Source organism: Neopelma chrysocephalum, unplaced genomic scaffold, assembly GCF_003984885.1.
Source record: "Neopelma chrysocephalum unplaced genomic scaffold, ASM398488v2 Primary Assembly neopelma1_104203, whole genome shotgun sequence".
Taxonomy (NCBI): domain Eukaryota; kingdom Metazoa; phylum Chordata; class Aves; order Passeriformes; family Pipridae; genus Neopelma; species Neopelma chrysocephalum.
The window spans coordinates 1-10201 of NW_020927157.1; the positions used below are offsets into that span (position 1 = coordinate 1).

Consider the following 10201-nt stretch of genomic DNA (forward strand, 5'->3'; position numbering starts at 1 on the left):
AGGCAAAGGAGAAGGAGGAAGGAGGAGGAGGAGGAGGAGCGGGTGCCGGAGCCAGGGGAGTGTCTCACGTGGGGTCGTTGGCCAGGTTGAGGAACAGGCACACGTTCTCCATGGAGCCGTTCTCCTCAAAGTCCGACTTGAAGAAGCGGGCGGTCTCCATGTTCACCTGCCCGGGGCGGGGACAGCGCTCAGCGGGGCAGGGGGGTGGCTGTGCCCGGGCTGTCCCGTCCCGTCCCCACTCACCCCCATGGCGGCGAAGACGATGGCGAAGTTGTCCTCGTGGTAATCCACCACATCCTTGGATTTCTTCACCAGCCCGGCCTGGCGGCAGATCTGCGCCGCGATCTGGGGGGGGGGACAGAGGAGGGGTCAGCACGGAGCCCCCCCGGAGGGGACACAGAGCCCCCGGGACCGGGACACGGCCCCCTGGCAGCGGGGACAGGGCACGGAGACAGGAGAGGGCACGCCAGGAGGGAACCCCCCGCACCCCCAGCTGCCCACCCAGCCCACGGGGGGTGCCCACCCCACGGGTCGGGGGGCAGTGGGGTGTCCCCCTCCCTGTGACACCATCGTGCCGTGCCCCTGGTCACCCTCTGCTGTCACCCCAAGTTGTTTCCATCCCATCCCATCACCTTCCGGCACTTCCAGCCCCTCCTGCTCTGCCTCCATGTCATGGCCACCCCCGCAGGGATCTGGGGTGCTCTGCGGCCCCCCAGCCCCGGTCTGGGCCCCCATATCAGCCCAGATCCCCTTTTCTCCCCCCAGTTCTTGGCACTCAGGGTTTGCTTTCCCCCTCCTGTGTCAGCGGGGACACCGAGGCATGAGCTGCCGGGGCTCCCCTGGGACAGGAGAGAGGCTCCAGCCCCCCCAAACCCCTCCTGGGCACCCACCTCGTTGTGGGGGAGCCCGGCAGCAGAGAAGATGGGGATCTTCTGCCCGCGGGCGATGCTGTTCATGACGTCGATGGGCGAGATCCCCGTCTGGATCATCTCCTCGGGGTAGATGCGCCCGTGGGGGTTGATGGGCTGGCCTGGAGCGGGACAGGGACGGGGGGCACCCCGGGAAGGAGGAGTCATGGAATGGGGCCGGTTGGAAGGGATCTTAAAGCCCATCCGGTTCCACCCAGGGACACCTTCCATCAGCCCGCGTTGCTCCTAGCCCCGTCCAACACGGCCCTGGACGCTCCCGGGGGTGGGGCGGCCTCGTTTGCCCCAAAAATTGGTGCCAAAAATTAGGGAACAAAGTCTGGAGACAAGGAGGGAGCAGCTCCTGGGGCAGCATCCCCAGCCCTGGGGTGGGGTAGGCACTGCCCTGGTACCCGGACCCCACCCGGGGCACCTCCGTGGGGGGGATGGAGGGATGGAAGGAGGGATGGAAGGACGGATGAAGGGATGAGGTGACACCACGGGGCTGCTCTGACCACCGGCGCTACCCCCCGTGCCAGGCTGTCCCCGAGTCCCTCCCGCATTCCCAGGGCCGTTCGGGGCAGCGCAGCCCCGCGGGGCCGGAGCCGTCACCGTTGATGTCCAGGAAGTCCTCGGCCATCACCGGGGGGCCGCTGTCGATGGGTTTGGCGGAGCCGTTGAACACCCGACCTGCAAGGACAGAGGGGCTCGTCCCTGCCCGGGGCCGGTCCCTGCCCGGGGCCACCAGCCGGGGTGTGGGGGAGAGGCTGCCGGGGGGCACCTGCCAGCCCGTGGGCGCGGGGCAGGGTCCCCATCCCGGTCCCGGTCCCCATCCCGATCCCACAGGACACCCCTGGGGTGCCCAGAGGGGACACGGGTACCGGTGCTGGGGGGCTGCAGGTGGGGAGCAGAGGAATTGGCATCGGGGGGGGCTGTGGGCACCCCCAGACCCCATCTCAGAGCACGAGGTGTGCCCGTGTGGGGTGGGCGGTGTCCCCCGGGGGCTGGGTGACACCACAGCCCTGGTGGCAGGAAGGTGCCAGCCCATGGGGACAAGAGCCCCGGGACCCCCTTCCCGCGTCCCCAGCCACCCCCATCACCTCCCCCTCGGTGTCCCCCGCTCCTGGGCGGGGGGGGGGGATGACACCAAGCCCCCCCCCCACCTGCCCGGGGATGGGGGGGGTCACACGGCATCACCGCTCCCTCTCAGCCTCATCGACCGGCTCGGAGCCGCGCCATCGATCGCCACGAAGCCGCTGCGCCCACACGCCGCCCCCCCCGATCCCCCCCACCCCGCTGCCGCCCCACGGGACGTTCCGCCGGTCCCCAGCAGGGCCGGGGACACGTCACGGGTGTCAGAGCGGATCAGGGTGATGGCAGGGCCGGGGCGCGGAGCGCGGAGCATGAAAGGTCAGCGGGCACGGCAGAGCCGCGGCTGCGGCCCCGAGCCCGCGCGGGGACCGGCCAGGGAGGGGGGACCCCGGCCCGGGCTGGGGGGCGGCACCGCGGGAGAGCCGGGGGGACGCGCTGGACGACCCTGCACAGGGGACACAGGGACCCTGGCTGGGGGGAGTCGGGGGTCCCTGGCTGGGTGAGGAGGGGGTCTCTAACTGGGGCAGAATAGGGGGCCCTGGTTGCTGGAGCAGGGGTCCCTGGCTGCGGGATCAGGGGTCCCCGGCTGGGAGAAGAGGAGCAGGTCCCTCCCCGTGCCCGGCCGTCACCGCTGGCAGCCGAACCGCGCTCGACACGTGCCCTTTGCGCTGCCCTTTGCGGCGGGGCGCGGGCGCTGCCGAGCCCCGGGGACCGGGATCCGTCCGCGGCGGGATGGAGATCGCGGCAGACACGCGGCCCCCGACCACGGAGCGGCACCGGAGCCCAGGGTCCGTCCCCCCCCCCCGCGACCCCGAGTGACCCCCGTCACCGGCCGTGACCCCTCTGGCGCGGGGGGACACTCAGGAGCCTCTAACGTGGCTTGGGGGGTTTGAACACCCCCGGGGGAGGCTGGGGGTGGCTCGGGGGGGGCTGCCGGCACCCAGCTCTGCAGGGGGTCTGTGGGGATAGAGGGGGGCTCACACCCGGCCATAATGAACCCCAGGCCGGTTTGGGTGGGAAGGGACCTTAAATCCCATCCAGTCCCACCCCCTGCCATGGGCAGGGACGCCTCCCGCTATCCCAGGTTGCTCCAAGCCCCGTCCAGCCTGGCCTTGGACACTCCCAGGGATGGAAGGGTCGCGTGCTCAGCCCCAGAGCTGAACACCCCCTCCCCAACATCCCCAAACTGCCCCTCCCGGGTTACCCCCCACCCGTGCCCCGAGCTGTGTCCGGGCTCAGCCGCGGGCAGGGCTTACCCAGCATGTCCTCGGACACGGGGGTGCGCAGGATGTCCCCCGTGAACTCGCAGGAGGTTTGCTTGGCGTCGATCCCAGATGTCCCCTCAAACACCTGCGGAGACCCCGGGGCAGCGGGCGGGTGGGGGGCAATTAGTGGGGATTAATGGCCAGGGAGGGGAGGGGGGGTGCGGGGGGATGCGATCCGCGCTCACCCGAATACCCCCCCGGGGAGGAGAGACAAAAGATGGGGGGAGCCCTCGGGGTTAAGAAAACCCCCTTCTGAGGGGCTTTGGGGAGGGGGAACCCCGAGGGGTGGGGGGGATCCCGCTCCCTTATGCAGCGCCCACGGCAGGGGCGGGGAAGCCAAAGGCTTTTTGTTTGATCAGTGTAATATTTGACATCATTTGTATTAATTAACCTCCAAATCGCTGCTTTAATTGGAGCCGGGTGGCCCCTGGGAAGGGGGGCGCGGGGGACACGGACAGGCCTGAGGGGGGGTGACGGCCGCGGCCCCCCCGCGGGGCTGCAGGTGCTGCGGGTCACCCCCAACAACGCCGGGTCTGCAAAAAGCTCATTTTTTTTCCCTTTCATCCCTGTTTCCCCCCCCCCTTTCCCCCCGAGCCTGACTCCCTAATAGGATTAAAAGGGCATCACAGAGACGCAGGTGCCATTAGAGGAGTGATTTTGGGCAGCTGCGCAGCCCCCCCGAGCCCTTGGGGGTGGGCTGCTTTAGGGGGGATCCGGCGTAATCAGGCAGGATGACCCCAAACAGTCCCAGTGCCCCGGGTTGGGGGCACCCCGGAACCCACCGCCCGTCCCAGTCGGGGCCCTGCTGGGGGCCGATGGCGGGGGGGGGGGGCTTGGCAAGGGGGTCCCGGGTTTTCCTGCTGGGATGGAGGGGGAGGTTGGTGTGGGGGACGTGGGGACAAGGGATGGGGACAACACCTGTCCCGGGACACCGACAATCCGGGACAACGCATATCCCGGGAGCCTCCTGCCCGTCCCGGGATATCACCTGTCCCCGGGCACTTGTACCGGGACGCTGCCCGTCCCAGGACATCGCCCATTCCGGGACGCTGCCCGTCCCAGGACACTGCTCATCCCAGGACACCACGGGTCCCAGGACAGCGGTCCTGCCGCCCGAGAGCGCTGGGACAAGGACGCGGCAGCCACCGCTGGAGGGGGACAGAGCCCCGGGACAGATCCCTGGGACAGAGCATCGGGACAGATCCCTGGGACAGAGCCCCGGGACAGATCCCTGGGACAGAGCCCCGGGACAGATCCCTTGGACAGAGCCCCGGGACGGGCCCCCGGCACACATTCCCGGGCCGTGCGGCCCCGCGTGTCCCCGTGTCCCGCGGGGCTCACCTGGACGATGGCTTTGGAGCCCATCACCTCCAGCACCTGCCCGCTGCGGGTGCTGCCGTTGGGCAGCGTGAAGTTCACGATCTCGGCGTACTGGGCGAACTGCGGGGACAGGGGAGGGGGGAGTTGGGGCGGGGGGGCTCCTCTGTGCCCCCCCAGCCCGCCCCTGGCAGCCCCCGTCCCCCCAGCCCTGCCGGGCTGCCCCAGTTCCCCTCCTGGGGGGCGGGTTTGTGCTCCCTGAGGCCACCGCACTCTGAGGGGGGACACGGGACAGCGGTGGGGGGCCGGGGGAAGGTGCTGCCTGTCCCTGCCCCATCCTAGAGCCACTCCCGGCTCTGCGCTGCTCCTGCCTCGGTTTCCACAACACTGGGCGATGTTACCCAATGCTGGGGACAGTCCCCGGTGCAGCCAATTCACACAGTCCCTGCCAGGCACGGACAGGGCCACCACGGTGCCACCACCTCGCACTGGCCACGGGGACGAGACGAGTGGGACTCGGCACCCCAGGGGACACCACCCACCCTCCCCAACCCCCCCGGGGCGGATGGAGGGGACTTTTCTGCCGCCCCTTGGCTGAGGGGACACGTCCTGCTCTGGGGACAACGTCCTAAGGGTCTCTCCCCTGCCCAGCACACTCCGGGCTCTCCTCTTCCTCTTCCTCCTCCTCCTCCTCCCTCCCAGCCGCCACCGGGGCTGCCTCCGGCCCTGTGAACTTTGGACTTTAATTCTTCTGGAAAGACCTTGGGATAAAGGACGACAAAGCCGAGGAAACCCTCGCCACGGGCTGGCTCTTTTAACTGAGCTGATTAATTCCCGTCCCGCCGGGCTCGGCGTGAAAGGGGCCATGGAAACGAGCCGGCGGGCGACAAAACCCCTCGGAGGGTCCCCCAGGTGCCCAGAGCCCACCCAAGAGAGCCCAGACCCTGCGCGGGGAGCAGGGACAGGCAGGGGGACACCGAGGTGTCACCCCGGGCTGGGACACGGGCCGAGCGGGGGGGTCGTGGTGTGGTCTCACTCAGAGCAGGGTCCCGCAGGGAGCTGGAGCTTGGGCAGGGGACAAGGGACAAGAGCCACACATTGGGCAGGGGACAAGGGACGGAGCCTGGGGAGAAGGGCTGGATTTTGGGCAGGGGCACAGGAGAACAGGGCCGAGCTTGGGCAGGACACGGGGACAGGACACGGGGACAGGACACGGGGGTCGCAGCGCAGTGTCCCCGGGCCCAGCGTACACTCGTCCCCCCGGCGCACACACCGCCCGCACGGGGACACGGGGACACGACAATCGCACGGGGACACGGGGACACGGGCTCTGCTGCCGACCGCGTCCAGAGGAGGGAGCTCGGACCCCGGAGAGGAGGGGACAGCCCGGGGGACGGGAGACAGCCCGGGGGACAGGGGACAGCCCGGGGGACAGCCCAGGGGACAGTGGAGAGGGGACAGGGAACAACTCAGGGGAACAGGGGACAAGGGACAGGAGAGACGGGACAGGAGACCAGTCCAAGGGACAGGGGATGAGAGATAAGAGACCAGCCTGGAAAACAGCCCAGGGGACGAGGGATGGGGAGAAGGGATGCGGGACAGGGAAGAGGGGATGGGAGAGCCCGGGGGACACGAGAGAGGTGATGAGGGACAAGCTCCCCCCGGTGCCCTCTCCCTGCCTGGGTGGCAGCCCAGCCCAGGGGGGGACAGCACGGTGGTCCCTGCCCAGCCCCGGGTGACACTGCCAAGGTGTCCCCTCGTCACCCCCCCGGACAGGGTCCTACCTTCACATTGTCCAGCACCACGAGTGGCCCGTTGACCCCACACACCGTCCTGTAGGCTGGGGGAAGGGAAGGACACACCGTCAGCCCCCGGGGCTGGGGAGGCTCCCGGGGGGGCTCCCACCCTGATCCCAGCACCGGCAGCACCAAACCCTGGGATCCATCCCACTCCCTCCTGCTGTCCCATCCCTCATCCCAGGGCCAGCCCGAGTGACCAGTGGCAGCTGAACTGGAGACCTGGAGCACCCATCCTGCAGGAATGTCACTCCGGGGTGGCCTCCTGCCACCATGGTGCCCGGTGACAGCTGGATGTGTCACCTCCCGGAGGTGTTCCCACACACCTGGCAGGGATGTCACAGCTGGGAATGTCACCACAACCAGCAGGAAGGCCTCCCCTTGTCCCCCAGCTGCCCTGGCTCTCCCCTCCAGCAGCGCCAGGAGAGGTTCCCTGCCCTGGGACACCCCATCCCGGCGAGGTGCCCCCACAGCCTGGTGACCTGCTGGAACTCCAGTGGCTCCTGCAGGTCCCAGCGGGGCGTCTCCATCCCACCAGGCCTTTCCCACCCACCCCACGTCCTCTGTCCCAGCCCGGGCACAGACCCCTCACCCCCCAAAACCCCCGGGCCCAGCCCTGACCCCCTGAGATGGGCACAGCCCTGCAGAGAGCCACGGAACACAATGGTTTGGGTTGGGAGGGACCTTTAAATGTCACCCAGTGCCACCCCTGCCATGGGCACGGACACCTTTCAGTGGCCCAGGTTGCTCCAAGCCCTGTCCAACCCGGCTTTGGACACTTCCAGGGATCCAGGGGCAGCCAGGGCCTCCCCACCCTCACAGGGAAGAGTTTCTTCCCAATATCCCATCTAAATCACCCTCTTTCAGTTTAAAGCCACTATCCTTTGAGAATCCTGGTGGGATGCAGAGGGCACTACCCCGAGACCTCGCGGGGCACCAGGGACACTCCCAGGGTGACACTCGGGTGAGGACAGGAGGGTGCTGGGGGTGTGACCCCCCCAGGGACACCCGTGGGGCAGGAGTCACCTGGGACATTTAGGACAGGGGTGCCAAAGGGGGCCGAGGCCGTGCGGGAGCCCAGGGAGAGGCAGCAGGGCCGGGAGCGCCGGGATTGGGCTCAGCCCCGGCGGGTGTGGGGGCACTGAGCCGGTTCTGAGCTGCCCTTGATCATCCCGGGATGTGTCAGTGCCGAAATCCTGCCCTTGCAGGGCGGGGCTCGCTGACCCCGCTGGGCCCTTTCATCCCTCTGCCCCCTCTCCTCACGCCGGGGCCGTGATTCCATCTGTCCTGCCATCCACCTTTTTATCCATCCATCCATCCCATCCATCCTTCGGCACGGAAAAAGTGAAGGAGGGGGAGATGGAGGAGGTGGAGGAGGTGGAAGAGAAGGAGGAGAAGGAGGAAGAGGAGGGGGAGGGCCGAGGCAGCGGCGGGGGAGCCCCGGGAAGCTCCAATTCCCATAATTGGGCGGCGGAGCGGGGCCGGGCCGGGCCGGCGGGGTGGGTGGGCTGCGGGCGGCCGGCCGGGGGCACGGCCGGGGAGCGGGGGGGCGGGGGAAGAGGGGCCGAGGGAAAAGAAAAGTCTTTCAACCTGGCCTTTCCACACCCCCCAGCCCCAAATTCACAGCTCCTGTCAGATGCGATCTCCGTTAGCGCCCGCGCTCACGCACTGCTGCCCACCGCGGCGGCCGGGGGGGGGGGGAACACGGACCCGAGCACAAAGGGGGCCCGGCCCGGCCCCGCCCGCCGCTAATTGCTCCCGCTCGCCCGCCCTGCCCTCGCCAGCCCCCCCCCGGCCCTCCCAGCCTCCGGCCCCTCCGCCCCGGCCCCCCCGGGCCGCGCCCGCCTTAGGGCTCAGCTCCAAAGTGCGCCCGCGGCTCCTTCCCAGCGCCGGAGGGGGGGCACGGATCGCTGGAGATCGGGGAATCGTGGAGTGCTTTGCTCGAAGGGACCTTAAAGCCCGTCCAGTGCCAACCCCAGGGACACATTTCTCTAGCCCAGGTTGCTCCAGCCTGGCCTTGGACACTTCCAGGGATCCAGGGGCAGCCACAGCTCCTCTGGGCGACCCGTGCCAGGGCCTCCCCACCCTGCCAGGGGAGAATTCCTTCACAATGTCCCGTCTAACCCTGCCCTCCGGCAGTGGGAAGCCATTCCCTGTGTCCTGTCCCCAGGGGAGGGTCCCTCTGGAGCGGGAGTGCAGCGAGGGAGGTTCAGCCCTATCCCAAACTACAGAGTGGGACCCAGCTGGGGCAAAGACAGGGAATGGGACAGATAAACAGCCCCCAAATGCCCCAAAGCCTCTGTCCCAGGGCAAGGACAGGGATGAAGAGGGGGCTCAGCAGGTCTATGGATTATCCCATGGATTTCATCAGACGGATATTGGACGGGGCTTGGATCCCCCCGGTCGGTGGGAGGGGTCCCTACCACGGCAGGGGGTGGCACTGGGGGGGGGCTTTAAGGTCTCTCCCAACGCAAACCAGCCCGGGATTTTAGGATTCCGTAAATGCTGAGTTTTTAACCAGAATGCTGACGTCTGAGGTGACCCGGCCCAGTTTCCAGGACGGGACACGAATCCACCATCCCCGACGGCGACTCCGCGCTCGAAATCCCGCTCGGCCCGACCCCACCCCCCTCTTCCCGAGCCGCCATCCTGCCCCCGGGGCCATCCTGGGACTTTTCCGACAGTCCCTAAGTGACCGTTTCCCCCCTCCACAACCTGCCCATTGTGCCATGTGTCACTTTGTGCCGCGCTGTCAAACCCACCGGCCTGTCCCAGCCCGGCAGAGCCCGTGAAAAGCGCGGCGGGGGGTCACACTCTATGCCACTAATTAGGGCCCGGCGGCCGAGGGTTCCCATACACACCTGCACGTCATGTGAGGGGAGGCAAAGAAAGGCAGCCCCAGCCAAGCGTGAACCAAACAAGCAGCCCGAGGAAGGGGAAAAAAAAAAAAAAAAAAAAAAAAAAGGAGAAAAAAATTGCTGGGCTTGCTGCCGCGTTCGCCGGCAGACAAAACAGGGCTGGGGGCGTGGGAGGCGGGGAGGGGGCTGCGGACCCCGCGCTGGGCCAGCTGGGCTGAGGGAGCCGGGAGGAGGGGGGTGCGAGGGGAAAGAGAAGTGGTGGAGGGCCGGGGGATCCCCCCGCGCTGTGGGGCAGAGGGTCCCGTGCCGGTGGGATGGACCAGGGGGTGCTGGGGATGCTGCCACGGGGGCGGGAGGATGGATGGGTGGATGGATGGATGGATGGATGGATAGATGGATGGATAGATGGATGGATGGATGGATGGATAGATGGATGGATGGATCCATCAGCTGCGGCCCCCAGGACCCCACCAACCCCTTCCCCACAGCCCCATGGCATTGCCAGCCCCCACGGTCACGCCAAGGACACCAGCCCTGCTCTGCTTCCCGGGGGTCCGGCAGCTCCGGAGAGTGGGGGGCCCCAAGGTCACCCCCGCCCCTCCCGTGTGCAGCACTGGGAAGGGGGCAGGGGGCTGGCAGAGCTGGAGAGAGGACGGGGGGAGCAGCGAGCCCAGCTCTGCACCACCGACTGCCTCCTGCTGCCAGGGGCCCGACGGCCGCCGGGTTTATATATTTAAAAATCCAATTTTGGGGTTTGGAAATGGGCGGGGAGGAGGGGGAGGGGGGCTCACACCTCCCCACGGGGCCTCCCCGGGCTCTGCCACAGCCCCCAGGCCTCTCAGGACCCCCCTCCCGCTCCCCAAGGCTCTTGGGGAGCAACCTCAGGTCCAAAACTGTCCCTCCATCTGTCCATCCCTCTGTCTCTCCATCCATCTCTTCATCCATCCATCTCTCCATCCTTCCATTTA

At 68.1% G+C, this 10201-nt stretch overlaps 1 protein-coding gene across 1 annotated transcript; it reads right to left on the reverse strand.

Annotated features, from left to right (window-relative positions):
* Positions 1 to 45: 45 nt before the first annotated feature.
* Positions 46 to 9023, reverse strand: LOC113962085 (V-type proton ATPase subunit B, kidney isoform-like). Its single transcript, XM_027672898.1, has 8 exons — positions 8906 to 9023; positions 6364 to 6419; positions 4604 to 4702; positions 3254 to 3347; positions 1518 to 1595; positions 891 to 1030; positions 244 to 345; positions 46 to 166 (listed from the first exon to the last, which is right to left on the reverse strand). Exons 1-8 carry the CDS (start codon positions 9021 to 9023, stop codon positions 65 to 67), a joined length of 789 nt encoding a protein of 262 aa, XP_027528699.1. The 3' UTR covers positions 46 to 64.
* Between the last annotated feature and the right edge of the window lie 1178 nt (positions 9024 to 10201).

Coding starts and splice junctions, on each gene's coding strand:
- LOC113962085 (XM_027672898.1), bottom strand. CDS start 9,023: ATGGCGGCTCGGGAAGAGGGGGGTGGGGTCGGGCCGAGCGGGATTTCG. Junction 3,348..4,603: donor GCTCCAAAGCCATCGTCCAG/GTGAGCCCCGCG, acceptor GGGTCTCCGCAG/GTGTTTGAGGGGACATCTGG. Junction 1,596..3,253: donor CGTGTCCGAGGACATGCTGG/GTAAGCCCTGCC, acceptor CTGTCCTTGCAG/GTCGGGTGTTCAACGGCTCC.